Raw genomic sequence first — 23,367 nt, 5'->3', positions numbered from 1 at the left:
TTAATCTTTGTATTTCATCATCTGTAATTACAGGGTTTCTTCAGTGTATATCCTCTGAAAATGGAGGGCAAGACCTGTAAATTCCTGTAAATATACCTAGGGCTTTGTTTTTCCTTGATTAGTTTCTAGCAGCTTTAGATTTACATATGGAAACCGTTAATTCAGTTAAAGTTTCTGGATTGAAGAAGCAGAAGCGGTCAATCCGCTGCGATGGTTATGTCGCTGATGTACGGTCTAAGTTCCAGCGGGTCGGTGCGAAGAATGGACACTCGTCCTGTCCCTTTGATTCGAAATCCGTTATCAAGAACTACTTGAACTTTGTCAAGAGTGGATCGCCCCAACGTGTGATGTTCTTCAATTGTGGAGAATGGATTGATTTTCCAGAAAATGTTATTGCTTTGATTGTTGATGCTTTTAGGTTTAAGAGATCAATTGTTGAGATTTCGATGAGAAATATGAACTATCTTGTTGATTTTGTTGGCATGGTTATGACTGAACTGAAAACCAGTTCAAGGCGATCAGTTGCTTGGATCGATGAAATGGGGAAATGCTTCTTCCCAGCTGTTTATGTGGAGGATGATGATATGTGGAGTGATGGTGATAAGATTGTGGTTGAGGTTGATGTTGGGATTGGTGGGGCTTGCAGTTCTGGACCTGCAGAATGCAATTCTCGGTTAGAGGAGACCGAGGTGAGTTCGCAAGTCAAAGAAGTGATTGGCGACAATGGAGTTCCGTGTCGGGATGATTCCGGTTTTGATAGGTTGGATTTGATTAAATTGGAAAGAGAGAACAATGACTACCTTGCCGTTCAAAAGGCTTTTGTCACGAGCTTTGGTATGTTTCTGACGCTGAGTAATGTAGTTGGTATTTACCGTTATGCTCCAGTGGGTCCTGCTGCATTGGCGCGATTTCATTCATTCGAGGAACGAATTGAGGCTATTAGGAGGTATCGGGGGGATGCCAATGTGAGGCGAGGATGGTATGGTTCCTCGCGGGAAGGTGTGGCGGAAGTTTTAACTTATGGATTCGGGGTCAACATGAAGTCGTCAAATGGAGCGGCTTATGGTATGGGTGTTTATCTTGCCCCGGAAGATCGCGCTTATGTCAGGTTGAAATTTTCTACTAGATTCTTTGAAGAATGTTGTTATGATGCTTGCTTCGTCGGAGTTCTATTAAATAGTGTCCCACCATACACTTGCCAGAGTTGTATGGTGAATTGGTTATAAGGACTGTTGATTTGATGGGATACAATGCGGACTATGCACAGGTGAAAAACTTTCATTGGACAATCCTTAATGTTCTAGCTGTGAAGTGTGAATGTTCCCACCGGTTGTGGCCTTTTGCTCATTTTCTACTTTGTTTTAGCCATCTACGGACAATTGATCAGATGGCTATGACATTATAATCTCCTTGATTTTTGGGACACCTACATTATGATTGACCAAATCAATGGTCCAGAAACGAGAAATGTGCACAAATGCACCGAACTCCACAAAATGCATGCATCGTAGTAGCATTCCTCTTTTTTCTTTTTGCATTCATTTTGACCCTCTAGACCCATCTACAGACAATTGATCAGATGGCTATGACATTATAATCTCCTTGATTTTTGGGACACCTACATTATGATTGACCAAATCAATGGTCCAGAAATGAGAAATGTGCACAAATGCACCGAACTCCACAAAATGCATGCATCGTAGTAGCATTCCTCTTTTTTCTTTTTGCATTCATTTTGACCCTCTAGACCCATCTTTTCAATTTGGAGATGCATGATTTTGCCATCTCCTTTGGTTCCTTTTAGTGCGAATTTTTGTGATGTTGACGAAAATGGCATACAACATATGTTGTTATGTCGAGTAACCATGGGGAGCATGGAACAAGTGCCCCTAGGCTCGGAGCAGTTCCGCCCCAGCTCTGAGGATTTTGATAGTGGCGTAGACAATCTTCAGAATCCAAATCATTATGTGGTCTGGAGCACCCACATGAATACACTTATACATCCGGAGTACATTGTCAGTTTCAAGCTGCCTCCTTCTGCTCGAGGTAATTGGGGAAATGCATTTATTTTGATCATTCTATTTTTCTATTGAAATGTTGTGTTCATGAATTTTTATTTACTTGGGTTTTTTCTTTCTGCAGAACATTTTGTTGGGATGAGAGGTATTCGAAGGGATCTTGATGCTCCAACTGTAAAATGTCAGCAATCTTCTTCTAAAGTTCATCAGGTGATTTCGCTTGTCTTTTTTGTTGCATTTGGGTGCATTGGTTGGATTGAATTGCATTAATTAATTTGTGGAAATGATCAAATTGTAATTACTTGAGCATTCTCATTGAGGGCCTGTGTCTTTATTTTGAATTCAAGGAAGGTAATTAACTTATTATAATCGGCTATTTCATATTTGGGAAACTAATCATCATCATTCAATTGCAGAGTGCATGCAAAGACATCCTTAGTTTGTATGGCTAATTTCTATGAAAACATGCACCATGTGTTTGTTTTCTTAGTTAGATGCTAGCTCCTGCTCATCTAGTATAGCTAACAAGATCATTTTTGCGTCTTGTTGATTTTTCCTAGCTTAAGGGCATGCTTGGAAGTCCCTAGAACTTAGAACTAGTTCCAATTTTTAGTGGAACCAACTTGGCTTGTGTTTGGGGTGGCCTAGAAAATGAGAACCACAGGCAGCTCCCATGTTTCGCTTTTTTGCTTCAACATACAAGTGAGATCAGACTTGTTCTTATCCCGCTCAAGAATCTATATATGGGGGGGGGGGAGGGGGGACCTGTATGTATCGCTTGTTTCTCTAACAAATTATTATGGAAGAATTTCAGAAAAAGGCAAAACAGGGCACTCCTAGAATCTCTATGTTTTTTGTTTTGTTTGATTTGGGACATGTATTTAATGGTGCATTGGACAATTATTTAGTAACAATGTTGTTTGTCAGGTCGACCTGGTGAAAGCCATGTCGCTAAGTCTCTTACCTACCTGGGGTTCCGAATGGCTAGCGTCGTGGGTTTGCTCCCCACAGACACGAGTTCGATTCCCCTCTCTATGCTTTACCTGATGCACGTTGTTTGCGGGTGATTGTGTGCATCCGTAGGGAATAGTCTCGCCTTAAATAAAGGGGTTGGGATACCTTTTTGTCATAAAAAAGAAAAGAAAGTCTTTTACCTCTAAAGTTCAAATGATTCTTATAAATTGATATGATATATGAATGTATCAACTATCATCTTCATTAACTGATGCATAAACTATGCTACAGACATAGCTCGTAGTTCAGCCATAGGCTATGGAGGCTTAAGGAGTCATTACTGTCAATTAGGTAAGGCAATTATTATCAAGATTCATGATATCATCTTCATGTGGATCAAAGGTTCACAAAAACACACATGCGTGTGCTTGTATATTGTGAACATGTATATGTTCAGTGTTTTAAATATCTACGTTACGTGGCGTGTAGCTTAGCCTTAATGCTATGTAGCTTATGAAAATAGCTTAAGTTGCTTGTAGCCTATGCTACATGATAATTTGTATATGCTATACGCTAAGTAGCTCACATTATAAGTTATTTCACTACAACATTAAAATCAATTAATGTTTTTAATGATTTTGTTACATTTTTCAATTTTCAATAAAAATTAATCAATCTTTTCAATGCTTTAAGTAAAATAATATGAGTGACAATATTATATCAGTTTCATTGCCTTTTCTTTACCTTTATACTTAATCATTGCGCTTTCCTATTAGTTTAAGTTGCGTTTGATTGCAACAAATATTATGAAATTTTGTTAAATTACATTATTAATCAACCTAATTTGGTGCAAAATATCATGAAATTGATGCAACCAAGCGCGACATTGATTAAATATAGTAGTGTGTAGATTACACCTTATGCTTCGAAGGGGTGAATGCTATGCTACATGCTATTCGCTATTTAAAACAATGGTTCGTACATATGTTCACGAATATGTGTCTATATACTTGCATACATGTGTGAGTGAACATATTAAAAGCATGTGCATGCGTATGTAAATATACATACATATGTTCACAAACACACATGCGCATGCATGTGCACATGTTGACAAACATGCATGCATATATACATATATAGGCATACAACTGGCCCAAAAGAACAACACAATTCGAACCTATAGGAATACATCTCCCCTAATTTGTCTAAAAGAATCCAATGGAAGTAAGATTCATATATATATATATAATATATAGGTTTCTTCGCCGTCAATGATAAATCACATTGGGACTACCTCTCGAAGTGGAGGTTTCTGGTGCCATCTTCTTAACCAACAGGGACGTCGACCTCTATCACTATCATTAATTGACTCCAATGAGTTTGCCTGCGTCCATGGTGTGCCATAACGGCTGTATGTATCAGCCATTAAGTAATGGTAGCGATGCCAACCGTTACAGGGAGAAAAGACCTGTTATAGGACCGATACAGGTTTTTATTTTTTATTTTTTTAAAGAGACCGTAATGGCCATCATGGTGGCTGTAATGGCTGTTACGACCCATATCAAAACGGTAACAGTGGTGGCCGTTACGACCGTTGTTATCGTCAAAGCACCTACACCTTGCTCGTGCTACCTTTCCATCTGAAACGGGCCACCGGTTGTGATTATAGAGCCCACAGGCCTCTCCACCATTGCAACTGATGTTAAAAGGACTATTAGATGCAATGTTGTCATGTGCGATCACACATTCGCATATGCACACAGTGCAGCAGAAATCGCATATGCGACAATGGCATATGCGATTTTTGCACATATGCGATCGCATATGCCACGTGTGAGAATATGCAATCGCATATTTGTCAACGGTCAGATTTCTGACCGTTGGGAATTTCTTTTTTTAATATGCCTTTTTAGTCTATAAAAAGGTATTCGAAACACTCCTACATGCACTTAAAGGTCAAACTCTTTCTCTATTTCTCTACTCTCTTACACTCTCTCATTCTCTCTTACATAATTCCATTTCCAAGGCTTAAGCTCCATATTTCTTTCAAGTTTGAAGTTTCAATTAATGGACAAGGATTCAAGATTCAAGAATCAAGAAAGTAAAGCAAGCAAGATTCAAGAATACATCGAAATTGAACTCTCTTTATAGTTTCTTCCAAGTTCTAAATATCATAATCATATTCACACACCCACCACTCTCTCTTTTTATCTCTCGTCTTTCTTTCATTCAAGAGTCAAGAGACTCAACTTATAAGTTGCAAGTTAGTTTGTTACTAGTTTCTTCTAGGTTGATAACAATTTTTTTTTTTTTAGTTTGTTACTCACAAGTTACAAGTTACAAGTTACAAGAGTACAAGTCCAAGAGTCAAGTCAAAAGTGAAGACAAGAAGTGAAGAATTTATTTCCGAATTTTAGATTGTGTAATTTGTGTTTTTGTAGTTGTGTTGTGTAACTCTCTCTCTCTCCCCCCTCTTTTACTAAGTGTAAGTGTGTAACTCTCTCTCTCTCTCATTTTCTTTTTCCTCTCCCTTTCTACTAATAGTGTAAGTGTAAGTGTAAATCTCTCTCTCTCTCTCTCTCTCTCTCTCTCTCTCTCCTTTTCTTTTCCCTCCCCCTTTCTAGTTTCTACTACTAGTAGTGTAAGTGTGTAAGTCTCTCTCTCTCTCTCTCTCTCTCTCTCTCTCTCTCTCTTGTTCCCTCTCCCATCTCTTTAGGGGGCATTTGGTGCATGGTATTAGATGGGATTAGGAGGGATAGAATTGCATTTGGTCCCGTGCAATTCCATCCAATATTTGGAGGGGATGGGATTAGGTGGGATGGAATTGCCTTTAGTCCCGTGGAATTGCATTTGTTCCCATGCAAGATTTCCATGGATTTTGAAATCCACCACACATGTGGGGCCCACATTGATGCATGTGTTTATCCATGCCGTTCATCCATATACACCGTTTACATGTGACATTGTGGTTATATATGTGTACAAGTGAGTGACAACTGTTGCGAATTTGGTCCTTTGATTACAATTCCATGGTCCACCAAACATGATTTTGCTTAATCCAGTGTTTTGCCATAGCAAAAATTTTATCCCAAACATGGAATTGGATGGCTACAATACCATGGTATTTCCAGACATGCAATCATTGAGCAATAATGATGTTAATCCCATATAATACCATTCAATTCCACGAACCAAACACGCCCTTAGTCTCTTGACTCTTTAGTCTTTAGTCTTTACTTAAGTTTTTACTAGCTTACAACTTACAATCAATACACACACCAACATCATGTCTTCTTCCCAATCTTCCTCTTTAAAACCCAAGTTGAATGACCCAGGTTGGAAGTATGGGCTCTATCGTAGTGCTTTGAATAAGACTCACATAGTATGTGAGTTATGTGGGTTCTGGTGGCATTGCGCGGCACAAGCAATACCTTGCACATTTACCGGGGTCAAATGGCCAAACATGCGACAAAAATACTCCAGAAATTTGAAGGGAGATCATGGAGTATGTGGATAAATAATCAAGAAAGATATGCGATAGTGCCCTACGTCACGGGGAAAATATGGAACAAGACGCATATGAAGATATAAATGTAGTTGATGTAGATGAAGCTGGTCCCACTCCTCCTTACTTCGATAGGCCGGTCTAGACCACGACCACAACCACAACCAACAGCCTCGAAAAGAGCCCGAGGGCATGGGCCCATGGATAGATGGTGTAGATCACACCCCGAGGATATGATCGGGCAAAGGGGTCGAGGCAAAGGGCCAGCTCAAACAACTTTAGAAAATCGGTATAAACAAAAAAATAAGAAAACCACTATTCAATATATTGCTAAGTGATATTACCAAACTGGCATTGCTTTCAACGCAGATAAATCGAAAAGGTTCAAAGTTATGGTTGAGGCTATAGGTCAATTTGGACCTGGGCTTAAACTTCATTCATATCATGAAATGAGGGAGACATGCCTGAAAACCGAAATTGATTACACACGATCCTTTATAGTTGAATAAAAGAAATCGCAGAAAACATATGAATGTTCACTTATGGCCGATGGATGGACCGATAGATCCAGTCAGTCTCTCATTAGCTTTCTGGTAAATTGTCCAACTGGGACAATGTTCTTGAAGTTCGTGGATGCATCGGGTCATTCATATACTGGAGAATACTTGTTTAGCTTACTAGATAATGTAGTTGAGGAACTATGTAAGGAATACGTTATACAGGTAATTATAGACAACGCAGCCCCATATGTATTGGTCGGTCGTCTTCTTATAGAGAAGAAGCTTTGTTTATTTTGGACCCCGTTGTGCAATCCACTGTGTTGATCATATGTTAGAAGATATAGGTAGGTTATTTATAAATGTGATTACAAGGGCTAGAAGAATCATGATCTTTATGTACAAACACACCCTTCTTCTCAGGTGAATGAGAATACACATTGGGGTAACTTGCTACATCTAGCAGTCGCCCGTTTCGATACAACTTTTTAACACTACAAAGATTACATGCAAAAAATAAAAAATTAAAAATTAGAAGCTTTATAATGTCGGCCGATTTTACAAGTGTGCTTTGGTCAAAAGAAGGTTGAAGGGAAACAGGTTCAACAAACAATCCTTTCGCAAAGTTTTTGGACACAAGTGGTAAAGGTGCTAAAAGCATCTGAGCCCTTAGTCACTGTGTTGCGATTAGTGGATGTGGATGAGAAGCCTCCAATGGGTTACATATATGATGCGATGGAGAGGGCGGGAAATAAGATCATGAACCATTTTAATTATAGAGAGCGTGATTACAAGCCAATTATAGATATTATAGATAGAAGATGGGGCAGCCAAATGTCATCTCCATTGTATTCGGCTGCTTACATCATTAACCCAGCCTATTTATTCGCTTGTGCTGATTTAGGAGAAGCACTTACTATGCATATGGTTGGATTTATTGACGTGTTGGAAAAAATAATTCCAGAAAAAGAAGAACATTACAGGATCTCAGCTTTACTGGACTTCTATACAGAGTAAGGGCATATTCTCAAGGGATATCGTCATTAGACATCAGACAATGAAATTACCTAGTAAGTACTATGAATGTCTTACAAATAGTTTGTTAACAATGTAATCTACAAAGGGACTAACATACTTAAACTGTTTTTCTCAGTTGACTGGTGGGCTGCTTATGGAGTGGACCCGAACAGGAAGGATCCAGCTCTAAAGAAGCTGGCTATGAGGATTCTTGGACTCAAGTGTTCTGCCAGCGATTGTGAGCGCAACTGGAGCACGTTCGAGGCGATAAGTTTAGTAATTGTAGACTTCAAATTTTTAGTGTAAGCCGTATGCTAAATTAATTAACTAAATAGCTAATGCCAAATGTGCTTTCTTTCATGTAGATTCATACCAAGAAAATGAATCACCTTGAGCAAAATAAGTTCAACGACTAGGTTTTCGTCTAATACAATAAAAAATTGCGAGAACGATTTCAGACTAGGAAAGAAAAGCCTGGTTTCTTTGGCCCTATCGGCTTAGATGAGCTGGATGCAGATAATGAGTAGCTCGTAAAGACGGAGGACCTGGTACTTGCAGGAGAGAGCCTGACATGGGCGCAAGTTGAAGATGCCGCATACGGATCGACACCTGGAGAAAGTACCACTCGAAGGCGAATGATAGGGGGAGCCGGGGGCGAGTAGTAGTGGTCAACCCGTTGGAGAGATTGAGGAGATAGAAGGAGGAGATGATAATGATCAAGTTGAAGATCCACCATTGGATGTTGATCAAGTATTAGTACATACAAATGATAAAGAAACAGAAGAAGAAGAAGTGTATGTGGAAGAAGGAGATGACTCGGATGATGATGGTGATGACGACGATGGTGGTGATGATTAAATGCCATAATGCCAAATAGATCAATGTATATAGTAGATCAATAATAAAGAAATAGCTTCTTCATTTTGTTTACTTACTAAGTGTGTTGATGTTGATTGTTGATTGTACTGTTGAATATTGATTAATATTTGTTAACTATATTATCGAATGTTGACAACTTATATTTAATTATTTGTTTAATTGGTTTTATTTTTCTAATATGTATTGCAAGGGAATATAAAATTATTTATCTATTAACTTAGGAAAGTTCCCCTTACTTTCTTATATTTTATTCATTTTATTTTCCTACTTTTTTTTCTTTTTTTTTTTTTAAATTTTTTTGAAAAAAATTAAAAAAATTTTAAAAAAAAATGCAATCGCATATGTGCACTGGCATATGCAATCGTACACGATTGCATATGTGATTTGACAACATTTATTAGATGGTAAAATTATTTGGAATGGTCCCAATATGCTAAAATCTTGTGTAAGGAAGAAACTTGGTCTCATAACTGGAAATAAGAAAGAACCTAGGTCAATGAACATAAGCTACGAATAGAGCTGGGCATCGGACCGAGTCGGACCGGATTCGGTCCAACTCGATTCGGTCCGAAATCTACATGGGCGGATTTGAACCGGATCCGATTCAGGACCGAGTCCGGAACATCTGACTTGAACAGATTCGATGCACGGTTGGCCTGACCCGAACCGAGTCCGACTCGGTCAGGGAAACCGAGTCGGATCGTGGATTGGGTACGATCCTAATCGAATTTTTTAACGGTGAAAATCATTATCCTCACTGCTATTTTCGATGTGGTCCATTTGAGATTTAGATATGATTCATTTTTTTTTCCAAATGCTCTAAAATGATCATGAAAAATGGATAAACGGTATGGATATAATAAATACATCATTGTGGGGCCCATGTTGATCTCGTTTGAGCCGTTCGTACAACTCGGAGGTCGAGGCGCTTACAGTTGTTTACGTGCTATGAACGGCGTGCAGCTGTGCACGAAAGTGCCGTGCGCATTGGTGGTGTATAATGTATTGACGTTAGCAAGTTAGGTGGGTCTGATCATGGTGTATGTGTTATATCAAAAACGTCCATCCATTTGGCGAGCTTGTTTTAAGGCTTGAGATGAAAAATAAGATAGATCTAACTATCAAGTGGGCCACACTGAAAACAGCAGTGGGGATTGGACGTCTATCATTGAAACCCTTTTTGGTGTCACAGTCTCACAGAACTTTTGGATCGATTTCAAATTTGTTTTTCCTCTTTAATTCAGGTCTTTGTGACCTTGTGAACAGATTGGATGGAAAATAAACGTTATGGTGGGCCCTACGAATTGTTTAAAGGTGAAAATCATTCTCTGTTGCTATTTGTGGTGTGGTCCAAATGATCTTTGGATATGATTCATTTTTTTGGATAATGCTCTAAATTGATCTCTAAATATATATGAACGATGATAAATACATCACCGTGGGGCCATATAACTTTGATCTCCTTTGAATTGTTCGTACAACTCGCAGCTTGAGGAGCATTAGTACTCGTCTTGGCACGACACGTACCTACAGCTAGGCGCTTACAGCCAGCTAGATAGCTGTGTACGGTACACCAGCAAATCCTCTTCTTATTGTACATAGTAAACTCTGTTGGGGCCCACCTTGAATGCATGTGGTTTATCCACACCGTCCTTTCGTTTTTACAGATCATTTTAGTGGTTGAACTCAAAATTGATGCATATCCAAAGCTCAAGCGGACCATACCGCAGGAAAAAGTAGAAGTATCGATAAGAACTACTCCGGATCGGGTAGGATCGGATCGGTCCGGATCCATTCGGATCTGGTTTTCGGGTCGGATCAGGGCCAATCCGAACTCGACCCGAAAAGATTTCGGATCTGGATGGGGCTACCCGATCCGCACCGATCCAAACCATCGGTTCGGTTCTGATCGGGTCAGATCGGGTTGGATCCACCGGATCGGCTTCGTTTTGCCCAGCTCTAGCTACGAACTATGGTTTTTAACAATGACAAAGGAGAGTTCGGCTATAATGGCAAAGTAAAGACTCTCAACAATATGATTTGCCTCATCTCTATCAACTTCTCCTAGAGATAGCCAATCTTTAGGAGGGGGAGAAGACTCTTGAGACATGTTTTGCTTGATTATATAAAAAAATGGGAGGGACTAGATCTTTTTTTGTGGAAAGATACTGATATTCTTGAAGCCGAAAGGCAAACGAGAAACAAAAAGAAAACTACATGCAAATAGAAAAATAAAGGGGAAAAATACTCAATACGAAAGTAGCGCTACTCTAGGCACCCAATCCCTTATACACAAATTCGCCCTATTTATCACCTTCTTGAAACACCTTTCATTACGCTCAAGCCATAGGTTCCCCAAGATCGTATAAGTACCTTCCAACGAGCGGAGAAATTCTTGTCTATGATAGCTAAAGCCCAAACTTGGGGCAACTGGGCTAAAGGAGGCATCACCCACTGAACATTGAATTGTCGCAAAGTACTATTCCAAACCTCCCTAGCCATATTGCAGTGAATGAACAGATGATTAACATATTCTGAGTCCTCGAGGCAAATGTTTGGGAGCACCATACCTCTTTTGCTTAAGTTGTCCACCGTCAAAATCCTATTCCTTCCAATCAACTAGACAAAAGCTGCCACCTTTGGTGGAGCTCTATAAGACCACATAGTTGTTGTGAAATGATGAGGAACCTGAACCAAAGAGGCCGAAATCCAAGAGAAGGAGGATTTAACTCTAAAATTACTAGATTTATCCCATCTCCACACCAAAGAGTCCTCATTTGGGTTTGGCTTAAACCCATGCAATCAGGACAAGATACTAAGTAGCTCCTCTATCTCTTCATCATAAAAAAGGCTTCTGTGGCAAGGGGGTAATCAGATTCCACCATTCCCTAAGAAGGAAATGCAATTTTGAATCGAAATCTTTGGGTCCGGATTGAGCCCCAAGTAACGGAAAATCTAATCTAAGATTGGAATCCCCACACCAAATATCTTCCCAAAATCTAACTTGAGAACCCACTATAAATCCCAACCCCTCAAAGACCTTCGGCGTAAGCCTAGCCACCGCTTTACAAATGGAGGAAGTGTGATACAAGGATGAATTCTTGATCCACCACCCCATTTTGGATGATCCATACTTCCCAACAATAATGGACTTCAAAAAACTATTCTTTTCCACCCCGAACCTCTAGACCCACTTACCTAGTAAAGCCAAATTAACTTTCTCAAGATTCTTTATGCCATCACCTCCTTCAGAAAACAGTTTGCAAACCTCCTTCCAGCTTGACAGGTAGAATTTTCCTGAAGAAGCTCCTCCTACCATAGGAAATTCCTTCTAAGTCTATTAATTCTACACAAGACTGATTTGGGACATTGGAAGAGCGACATAAAGTAAAGGGGAATATTGGATAGAGAAGCCTTGACGAGAGTGAACTTGCCCCCTAAAGACGAGTTTACTCTTTTAGGGGAACGCTCTCTTTCCATCCTCTCCAGCACCTTATCCAAAAGGTGTTTTGCCAGTTTCCCAACAAAAAGGGGCATGCCTAGGTAAGAGGAGGGGAGAGCCCCTACTTTACACCCAGAGATATTTGCCAACAAATAGATCTCCGAATCTGATAGATGAACCCCTAATAGTTCACTTTTGATCAGGTTACTCTAAGGCCCGTGGCCACCTCAAAACACACACCTTATAATTTTTCTAAGGTTATCTTCCATTAGACCATTAGCTTTGCAGAAAATTAGAGTATCATCTACGAATTGGAGATGATCGACTTAATGAGGGAAATTTGGAATTGCAAAACCTTGAAAAAGACCCACCGATTAGCCCCTCTCTAATATACGACTTAGTGCTTCAGAAACAATGACAAAGAAAAATGGAGAAAGAGGATCCCCATGCTGTAAACCCATCAAGGCTTTGAAAAAGCCAAAATGAGATTCATCAATTAAAACAAATTTTTTTGCTGAAGATGCACAAAAATTTATCCAATTTCTCCATTTGAGCCCACATCCTATTATGTGCAGCATATAATTCAGGAAGGGCTAGTCGACGTAATCATAAGCCTTCTCTAGATTTAACTTACAATGAATTCCTTTCGAGCCAGCCTAATGGTACGAATCTAAACACTCATGAGCTATCATGGCACAATCCAGGATCTGGCGACCCACCACAAAAGCTCTCTGAAAAGGAGATATTATCTTCGAAAGCACCATACACACTCTTTAACTAAGAATCGTCCTAAGAATTTTATAAAGGTTGTCTAATAGTTTGATAGGTCGAAAATACTTCATACTAACAACACCTTGTAATTTTGGAATAAGGGCCAAAAAGGAATATCCCATTTAAGAAGGAAACCGTCGAGAGGGAAAAAAAACTCTAGCACAAAAGCCAACAAATCTAGTTTCAACAATTCCCAAATGTTAAGAAGCAAATGGAACAACTAAGCATTTTTAAATTCTTGGCCAGTCTCCACCTTGATTTTGAGTTATAATGTGTTTGGGTTCTCGAAAGGGATTACTTACCTTCCCTAGAATCAATTTACAACTATTACTTGGGGAGAGAGATTAACTCTGGTGGTTGATTCCAATATCTTTAGAGGAAAGGGATCTAGAAAAGGATGCACAAACAATGACAAATTAAGGTGTATCCGCTGTACGAGAAGGAGACAACATGTTCATGAAGAATGTTGAGTTTTGAACATGGTATACCAAAGCGGTTACGTAATGGCTGTAATGATAATGGTGGTAACTGTTATGCCCTATGGGCCGAAACTCTTGTAATAGAAAAAATGACTTGAAACAGCCGGTAACTGTCATGAAACCTTTTTTTGAAGGCCATAATGGCCTGTATCATAACGATAATGGCGGTGGCTGTTACAACCATCATTATCATTATGGAACACCTTGGTTTTGAATTTAAATTTTCGTCTTAGAGAATTCCATTCCAAGAGAAGGGCTAATCTACTTTCGGTCGAAGAAGTGTAGCATTTCGATAATCTTCCTTCAAGTAACTTTGATCCATGTGATAAAATCATCAGTGATCTTCGATAATAGCAGGCAACTCTTCAAGCTTCTCTTTCCACTACATCACTGGGTAGCAGCTGGGTATATCTACATCTGTCATTTATGTCTCACAATCCTCATCTTGGGTCATTATTCAGGAGCATCTGATCACATGATCTTACAGAACATGGTTATACATCCTATTCTTTTGTTTCTGGTAATATTAAACTAATAGATATGTCACTTACAAATCCATTGGAAAGGGGATTTATCGTCTTTTCGATTCGTTATCCATTCGATCGCATATATATATATATATTTTTTCTTTGAAAAATTTTAAAAAAATAAGAGTAGGGGGAAAATAAGAAAAAATGAATAAAATATAAGAAAGTAGGGGGAACTTTCCTAAGTTAATAGATGAATAATTTTATATGCCCTTGCAATACATTTGAGTAAAATAAAACCAATTAAATAATTAATTAAATATTAAATCGTCAATATTTGACAATATAGTTAACAAATATCAATCAACGATTCAACATTCAACAGTACGAAACAATCAACAATCAACATCAACTCAACACACTTAGTAAGTAACCAAAATGAATAATCTATTTATTTATTATTGATATACTATATACATTGATCTATTTACCATTGTGGCATTTAATCACCACCATCATCATCGGCATCATCATCTGAGTCATCTCCTTCCACATACACTTCTTCTTATTCTGTTTCTTCATCATCTGTATATACTAATACTTGATCAACATCCAATGGTGGATCTTCAACTTAATCATTATCATCTCTTCCTATCTCTTCAATCTTTGCAATGGGTTGACTGCTACTACTCGCCCCCTGGCTCCCCCACCCCATCCTTCCCCTTTTGAGTGGTACCTTCTCCAGGTGTCGATCCGTATGCGACATTTTCAACTTGTACCCATGGCAGGTCCTCTGTAGCAAATAAAGTGTCCTCCATCTTTACGAGCCACTCGTTATCTACGTCTAGCTCATCTAAAACCGATAGGGCCAAAGAAACCAGGCTTTTCTTTCCTGGTTTGAAATTGTTCTCGCAATTTTTGATTGTATTGGACGAAAACCAAGTCGTTGAGCTTATTTTGCTCAAGGCGATTCCTTTTCTTGGTATGAATTTGCATGAAAGAAAGTGCGTTTGGCATTAGTTATTTAGTTAATTAATTTAGCTTACGGCTTACACTAAAAAATTGAAGTCTACAATTTTTTTTTTTTTTTTTTGAGAAATGCAAATTTCATTGAAAAAAAAAAACAGAAACAAGAATAAAGACAAGGCCGATGATCCGCTGAGGAAGTGGATAGCTAAGAGGCCAGAAAAGAGAGATTACAAGATTGAAGCTTCTCCACATAATAGAGATTCAACTGATTTAGAGGTCCCGGTTAAACGTCTTGCGTTCCTTTATTCCCACATAGACCACCAAACTGCAAGAATAGAGATTCTCCAGATTTGGGAACGACGCTTTCCATACTAAGAACCTGACCAAGCTTGAAAAAGGCTTCGGGTATTAGCTGGGAACACCCATGAGAAGTGGAAGTGAGAAAGAATGTAGGTCCAGATCTGATAGGCAAAGGGACAATGGATGAAGGGATGATTCACCGTTTCAGCTGCCGCCATACAACAAACAAATGTTTGTAATACATATGCCTCTTTTCATTAAATTGTCCACCATGAGGACCTTGTTTTTTCCACCAACCATCCAAAAGCCGCAATCTTACCGCCTTGAACATGCTTCAGTTGCGCTCGCAACTGCTGGTAGTACACGTGAGTCTAAGAATCCTCGTAGCCAACTTCTTTAGAGCTGGATCCTTCCTGTTCGGGTCTACTCCATAGGCAGCCCACTAGTCAGCTGAGAAAAACAGTTTAAGTATGTTAGAGTCACTTGTAGATTACATTGTGAACAAGCTATTTGTAAGACATTCATAGTACTTACTAGGTAATTTCATTGTCCGATGTCTGATGACGATACCCCTTGAGAATATACCCTCACTCTTTGTATAAAAGTCTAGTAAAGCTGATATCCTGTCCTGCTCTTCTCTATCTGGAATTATTCTTTCCTACATGTCAATAAATCCAACCATATGCATAGTAAGTGTTTCTCCTGGATCAACATAAGCGAATAAACAGGCTGGGTTAATGATGTAAGCAGCCGAATACAATGGAGATAACTTTTGGCTGCCCCATCTTCTATCTATAATATCTATAATTGGCTTGTAATCACGCTCTCTATAGTTAAAATGGTCCATGATCTTATTTTTCGCCCTCTCCATCGCATCATATATGTAACCCATTGGAGGCTTCTCATCCCTGTCCACCAATCGCAACACAGTGACTAAGGGCTCGGATGCTTTTAGTGCCTTTACCACTTGTGTCCAAAAACTTTGCGAAAAGATTGTTTGTTAAACCTATTCCCTTCAACCTTCTTTGACCAAGGCCCACTTGTAAAATCGGTCGACATATAAAGCTTCTAAGTTATTATTATTATTATTATTATTATTATTATTTTTGTATGTAATCTTTGTAGTGTTAAAAAGCTGTAGCGAAACGGGTGACTGCTAGATGTGTAGCAAGTTACCCCAATGTGTTTTCTCATTCAACCGAGAAGAAGGGTGTGCTCGTATATAAAGACCATGGTTCTTCTAGCCCTTGCAATCACATTTATAAATAACTTACCTATATCTTCTAACATAAGATCGACATAATGGGTCTCACAACGGGGTTCAAAATAAACGACGCCTCTTCTCCATAAGAAGACGATCGACCAATACATATGGGGCTGCGTTGTCTGTAATTACCTGTATAACGTATTCCTCACGTATTTCCTCAACTACATTATCTAGTAAGCTAAACAAGTATTCTCCAGTATGTGAATGATTCGATGCATCCACGAACTTTAAGAACATTGTCCCAGTTGGACAATTTACTAGAAAGTTAATGAGAGACCGACCGGATCTATTGGTCCATCCATCAGCCATGGGTGAACATCCATATGTTTTCCGCGATTCCTTTTATGTAGATATAAAAGACCATGTATAATCAACTTCGGTTTTCAGGCATGTCTCCCTCATTTCATGATATGAAGTAGGTTTAAGCCTAGGTCCAAATTGACCTATAGCCTCAACCATAACTTTGAAGCTTTTTCGATTTAGCTGCGTTGAAAGCAATGCCGGTTGGGTAAAACCACTTAGCAAAATATTGAATAGTGGTTTTCCTATCGTTTTGTTTATATTGGTTTTCTAAAGTTGTTTGAGCCGACCTTTTGCCTTGACCTCTTTGGTCGAGCACATCCTCAAACTAGTAACAAACTAACTTGCAACTTGTGAGTTGAGTTTCTTGAGTTGACTCTTGAATGTAAAGAAAGAGAGAGAGAAAGAGTGAGTGGTGGTGGGTGTGAATATGATTATGATATTTAGAACTTCGAAGAAACTAGAAAGAGAGTTCAATTTCGATGTATTCTTGAATCTTGCTTGCTTTACTTTCTTGATTAATGAATCTTGATTCTTGAAGTTGAATACTTGTCCCTTGATTGAAACTTCAAACTTGAAAGAAATATTGATGGAGGTTGGGCCTTGAAATTATGTAAGAGAATGAGAGAGTGTAAGAGAGTAGAGAATATAGATAGAGAGAGAGAAAGTTTGAACTTTTGAGTGCTTGTAGGAGTGTTTTGAAAGCCTTTTTGATGGTCCCAAACAATATAACAATACGTTGAAGGATTTGGCTGATAGGACAACCACAATCCGAAAGTTAGGATTCATGAAAAAAAAAAGGAATCAATGATCTTTCGAATTCAAAAAAATCTCGAGCTCGGGATCCATATTGAAATTAATAAGAAATTGACTAAAAAGGCAATAAATTTTTTTTTTTTTATAAAAATCCCAACGGTCAGAAAGCGGTCTGATATTTGACCATTGACGAATATGAGATTGCATACATCCCATATGCGATTGCATATTCTCACACGTGGCATATGTGCAAAAATCGCATATGCCACTATCGCAAATGCGATTTCCACTTGAATGTGCGCATATGCAATCGCATCTGTGAATGTGCGATCGCACATGACAACATTGATCCATACTATCATGTGTTCATGTTCCTTTGTTTTCTTCAACCTTTTATCTATTAGTGCCCCCTTGACAAAGCAACTGAATTGCTGTGTTTTATTCATCTCATTTTGTTATTCAAGATCTGATAATGAAGAAGATGACTAGTGGTGGTTGTGAAGAGTGTGATATTTACCTTCTCAATTCAAGTAGTGCTAGCTTTGCTTTGTCTTTTAGTCTGTTGTCAATAAAGATTGAGTAACTTTTTGGCATACTCAATCTTTTGTCTTTGAAATCTTTGTTTTTGTTATTTTAAAATAAATTTCATAGCTTTCATAACTTCCAATGTGAAACTTGTCAAACGGCAAAACATGATCAAATGTTCTTTTCGAGGAGTTTCTTTGGGAAAGGAAATGCGGAAGGCATGAAATTTCACTTTCTTTGATGGGAAGAGGTTTTGCGCTGGCATTAAAAACTTGGGTCTAATGAACCAAGCGTTCTTAGGCAAATGGATATGGGAGTTCGGTTCCGAAGTAGGGGATTTTTGGAGGGAGATAATAGCCAGTAAGTATGGTACCAGTGTATCGTGCATCTTCCATTTGGAAAGCGATAGTGTCGATTGAGCACCTAGTTCGCAGAAACATTGCCTTTTGACCTCGGAAACGGGAATCAAATTCACTTATGAGCAGTTATTTGGTGTGGGGATAGACCGTTGCAGGAGGTGTTCCCTAGGATTGCCGCTCTCGCCCTCGACCCGGACTTCGTTGTTTCTCGTTGCTTCTCTATTTGTGGAGGTTTGGTGGTGTGGTCTCCCCCTTGTCGATGGAACCTCTTCAACACCGAGACTTCCGAGTACATTGATCTTCTTGACCACCTCAAGACTGTATCTCCTGCTCTTCATCAGGATGCATGGGTTTGGAAAGCGCACAGGTCTGGGAAATTTTTTGTTTCGCTCCTTTAGAACCTTAGTAGAGCTTACCTCGGTGATCGAGCCACTCCATCCTTTTCACCATTAGTTCTATGGTGCACCTCCCCACGTGGCAGTTTTTGTTTGGCTGGTTAGATTTAAAAGAGTGCCGCCTATTGACAATCTTCAGTGAAGGCGCTTAGTCCTCCCGAACATCTGCTTACTTTGTATGGCAGATGCGGAGTCCATCGATTGCCTTTTTATCCATTGTTCCTTCACTCGCAAGGTGTGGGACTCATTTCTAGTAGAATATCATGTCTCCTCTCTTGGGTTGTGCCGAAATCTGCCGATATGCTTCTATGGGCATGGCATGGTGGAAGCGTTGGCAAGGAAAGTAAAGTTGCTGGAGGGCTTCTTATCATGGCTATTTTCTAGGCGCCTTGGAAGGAAAGAAACTATCGTTGCTTTAGGAATTGTGGGATTTTGGTGGAAAGAGTAATTGGATTAGTTAGAGCCTTAGTGTCTAGTTGGGTTCCTTATGCTAAGGGAACTGTTATCTCTCCTCTTTCTGTTTCTTTGGCTCTGTAGTTTGTATTGCATTCTTTTCCTGCTTTTTGGCAGGTTTTTCAATAAATTTTGTTGCTTTCCAAAAAAAAAAAGCACTAGCCCCTTCTATCTTATTCATTCTGATGCACGGAGGCCTGCCCCAATTACATCCATTTTTTGGTTCTAGATATTTTATTTCTTTCATTGATGAAAAATAGGTGATGTTGATGATGATCGATGAAAGTTAGGACGTAGTTGGGATAAGGTTTTGATGATGATAGTATGGAAACAAGATTCATGTAGCTGATTGTAATTAATTAGGATAAGGTTTAGATGAATGAAGATTATTAATGAAAGTTAGGGATGAAGTTCCTATGATCACTAAGATGTTTCAGAAGATCGTCTTAACTCAATTTGATGCAGAAATGTGCTTTCATTTCGACAATGCTAGGGAATACCAACACTATTATTTACAAAATTATCTTGTTGAATATGGGGTATAATTCTTATCTTCTTGTCCTTGTATTCCGTAACAAAATGGTTTTGCAGAGATGAAATATTGACACCCGTTGGCTGGTAAGTCACTCATTGGAGTTTGTTTCAAAGTCTTATTGTGATGAAGCTATCTGCATGGTAACTTATGCAGTCTATAGAACTCCCACCAAGGTTCTTAAAACTATCTTCATTTTGTTGATTGGGGTCCTAGCTTATTATGGGATGGTCCTAAAATATGAACAAAGCAAACACATCCAAGTACTTTAAGAGATAGGGAGAAGAGAGAACTCCGGTTCAAGAACGGATCGAGTCGATTCAAATCGTGATTACCGTTGACCCCTGGCGTCGAGATAGAGCGATACTTTGGTCGCACGACCAACTGGTTAGCCGTCTATTCATCCAACAATGTGCTCGTTAATTAGGCGACTTGCAGAGGCTAGGGTTCTTCCTCCAATGAGCTCCTTTTGCCTTGATAATCAAGGGCTTCATGAAGTACCTTTTGGGGTATTTCAACACAGAGAAGGATTGCAAGTGCTAATCTTGTGAATAGTAAACAGTATGTTTCCAAAATTGTTATATTATTTGAAAATGTATTCCATTTCTCTCCATGGGGTAATTCCATCAGACACTTTGATTCTCTTGATGATCTTCATCATTTTATCGTTGTCGATACTTGGTTGAATTATTCATAACTGCTCCTACTTTTGACAAAGAGTTAAAAGGTATACATTCAAAGGAAGAAACAACTGAAGACAGACACTTATCACCACCCATCCTTCAATTTGAATCTAGATCACTTGGCTTTACCCATTTGTTCTCTGCAACGGAACCCGCTTGTGTAAATCTCACATTTTTGGTAACTTTTCCTCTTATTGATTCTTATCTCCTTATCATGCGTGTTAATCATCCATTTCCTCTGTTCTAATTCCCTCTAACATTTTAGATGCCCTGACTATTCTTAACTAGAAGCACCTATGGTAGAGGAATTGTTTGCCTTGGAAAGACAAAAAATTATTCTTTTGATCTTCTGATAGGTAAACATGTGACCAGCTGCAAATGCGTTTATACCTTGAAATACGAGTTTGATGACTCCTTTAAGAGATACAAGGCCCAACTTGTCGCAAAAGGATTCAAACGATAATATGGGATAGATCATGAGGAGACCTTTGCTCTTGCGGCCAAACTAAATTCTGTTTATATCTTCCTGTTTATCTCTGCTAATTGTGATTTGACTTCTTCATCAACTAGGTGTGAAGAATGCATTTTTTCTTGGAGAAGCTTCAAGAAGAGATGTCTATGGCTATGCTGTGCAGTTTTAGGCAAAGGGGGAAAGGCAAGGTTGCAAATTAAGGAAGACTATTTATGGTCTGAATCTGAAGCAATCATCTCGAGCTTGGTTTGAGAAATTTGGTAACATGAGTTGTTAGACTAGGTTTGTGAGGTTCCTCCAAACATTCTACCCTCATAACAAGGAATGGAGGCCACATGATGATTCTTGTTGTTTATGTTGATGACATTATTCTTACAGGGAACAACAACACTGCCAAGTAGCTAAGATGGAGAACTTATTGGAAATAAGTTTCCTAAATTTATATAAGTTATAGCTTGGTTGTTACAACTTACAATATGCCAAAAGTATAATTTGCTACATTCCCACGTAAACTTTCCCAAAATTTACTTGAACTTTCTTGGTATGAGGTGCTTTGCAAGTGCGTATGGACATCTCTTCATCCCAAGTGTATATCCATCAATTTGTGAAAGGAAGAATATAAAGTATAATAAATGTTGTTTAGGATGCCCTTGCATTCTGCCTTTCGGCTGCAGGGGCAGTTCGGTCGACCGAGAAATCCTTGGGTCGCCCGAACCTCGCTGTGATGTTCCGTCCATTGAGGACTGTTTTGGTTGACCGAGAGTCTCCATCGGGTTTGCGCGTTTTTTACGTATGGGGTATTTAAGCCTAATTCTGAATTATGGCTTGTACCATATGAACGTTTTCTCTCTAAGGGCAATGGTTTGCAAGGTGAGAGGGTTTCCAATGTTTGTAAGGGCTTGTGAAGGGTTTTCCAAGGGTTGTGCATAACAAGGGGAGATCGGGCGATCTTATAATCTAAGAAGGTGAGTGGTGTACTCAGGTTTTGATTATAGTTGAGATCTATGTCACTTTGTGCCATGGTTTTTTTCCTGCAAGGGTTTTCCATGTAAAATATCGTGTGTTCTGTGGTTGATTGCCTTTTGGTTTGGTTATCTAGTTTATTATATTGTTCTATCTTCGTTTATCATGCTTCTGCAAAGTGATAGATTAACAGTAGTGTTAGATTCGAATTTCTAATACCTAGGGTTTGATATGGGTTTGTTGTGGCACGGGTTTACGTCATTATGGTGTGATAAGGAGCCAATTTACTCCTACAAAGTGGTATCAAGGCGTTAGGTTGGATGTTCAGGATCCAGCGAAGATGTCATGATCAAAATTTGATTTACAGAAATTTGATGGGAAGAATAATTTTAGTTTGTGACAGCGGAAGGTCAAGGATATTCTAGTTTTACAGTGGTTGAGCAAGGTGTTGTTGGAAACAAAACCTGAGAAAATGTCGAATGATGACTGGGGCGATCTCAGGGAGAAAGCTATGAGCACCATATGCTTTTGTCTATCGGATGAGGTTACGTACAATGTCTTGGATGAGGAATCTCCCCTGGAGATGAGGAAGAAACTAGAAGACCTATACATGTTGAAGTTCGAAACAAATAAGTTGTTTGTAAAGAAACAACTTTTTGAGCTGAAATTAGAGGAATGATTGGATCTCCTGGAGCACATGAACATGTTTACAAAGGTGTGTAGCGAGTTGGTAAGGCTTGGAGAGACGATTAAGGAAGAAGACGAGCGGTGCTACTTTCAGCATTGCTTCCCACATCATACGACCATCTCATCACTACTCTATTATATGGGAAGAATATAGTGAAGCTTGTAGAGATCACTGCTGCTCTTGTTTCCAATGAGATTTGGAAGAAGTCGGATGATGAGGAATCTTAGGCGGAAGGGTTAGTCGCGAAAGGGGGTCAGGGATGTGGGTGATTCGTGGAGCAATGTCTCTCTGATATGAAGAAAAAGTCTAAATCGAAGTCGAAGGCAAATGATAGATGCTTCTATTGCGGCATAAAGGGGCACATCAAGAGAGATTGCTAGAAATGGAAAGATGACCTGAAAAGCAAAGGAAAATGGAACACAAGTGAATCAACCAATGTAGCAGAAGATAGCCCAGAAGGAGACCTCTCGGTCACCTCAGGTGTGGGCCATCTTTCAGACACATGGATTCTAGATTCAAGATGTTCGTATCGCATGTGCCTAGATAGGACTTGGTTCGATTCCTATGAGTCCTATGATGGTGGAAGTGTTCTGATGGGGAATAACGTAGCTTGCTAGGCCATCAGAAATGAGACCATTAAGGTAAGGATGTTTGACGCAGACATACAGACTCT

General features: G+C 39.1%; 1 protein-coding gene and 1 long non-coding RNA gene across 3 annotated transcripts in view; both read left to right on the top strand.

The window, feature by feature from the left end:
- Window positions 1–23,367, top strand: part of LOC131228240 (probable inactive poly [ADP-ribose] polymerase SRO2) — a 36,084-nt gene that overhangs the window by 371 nt on the left and 12,346 nt on the right. Inside the window, exons 2-5 of one of the 2 annotated variants that reach the window (XR_009162762.1) lie at window positions 34–1,108; window positions 1,805–2,046; window positions 2,143–2,228; window positions 3,264–3,323. Coding sequence is in view for 1 of the 2 variants with exons in the window: in XM_058224134.1 (XP_058080117.1) it covers window positions 147–1,108; window positions 1,805–2,046; window positions 2,143–2,228 (1,290 nt within the window). In the remaining variant the exon portion in view is untranslated. The remainder of the gene's footprint in view (window positions 1–33; window positions 1,109–1,804; window positions 2,047–2,142; window positions 2,229–3,263; window positions 3,324–23,367) is intronic. The other variant, XM_058224134.1, reaches the window with a different exon arrangement.
- On the top strand, window positions 5,594–8,924 carry LOC131228241 (uncharacterized). The gene is made up of 2 exons (XR_009162763.1): window positions 5,594–8,265; window positions 8,360–8,924. It is a non-coding gene; the product is annotated as an uncharacterized LOC131228241 (long non-coding RNA).

This window comes from Magnolia sinica, chromosome 15, assembly GCF_029962835.1.
Source record: "Magnolia sinica isolate HGM2019 chromosome 15, MsV1, whole genome shotgun sequence".
Lineage (NCBI taxonomy): Eukaryota > Viridiplantae > Streptophyta > Magnoliopsida > Magnoliales > Magnoliaceae > Magnolia > Magnolia sinica.
Note: the sequence above shows the minus strand (reverse complement) of the source record. Positions and strands in the feature narration are given on the sequence as shown.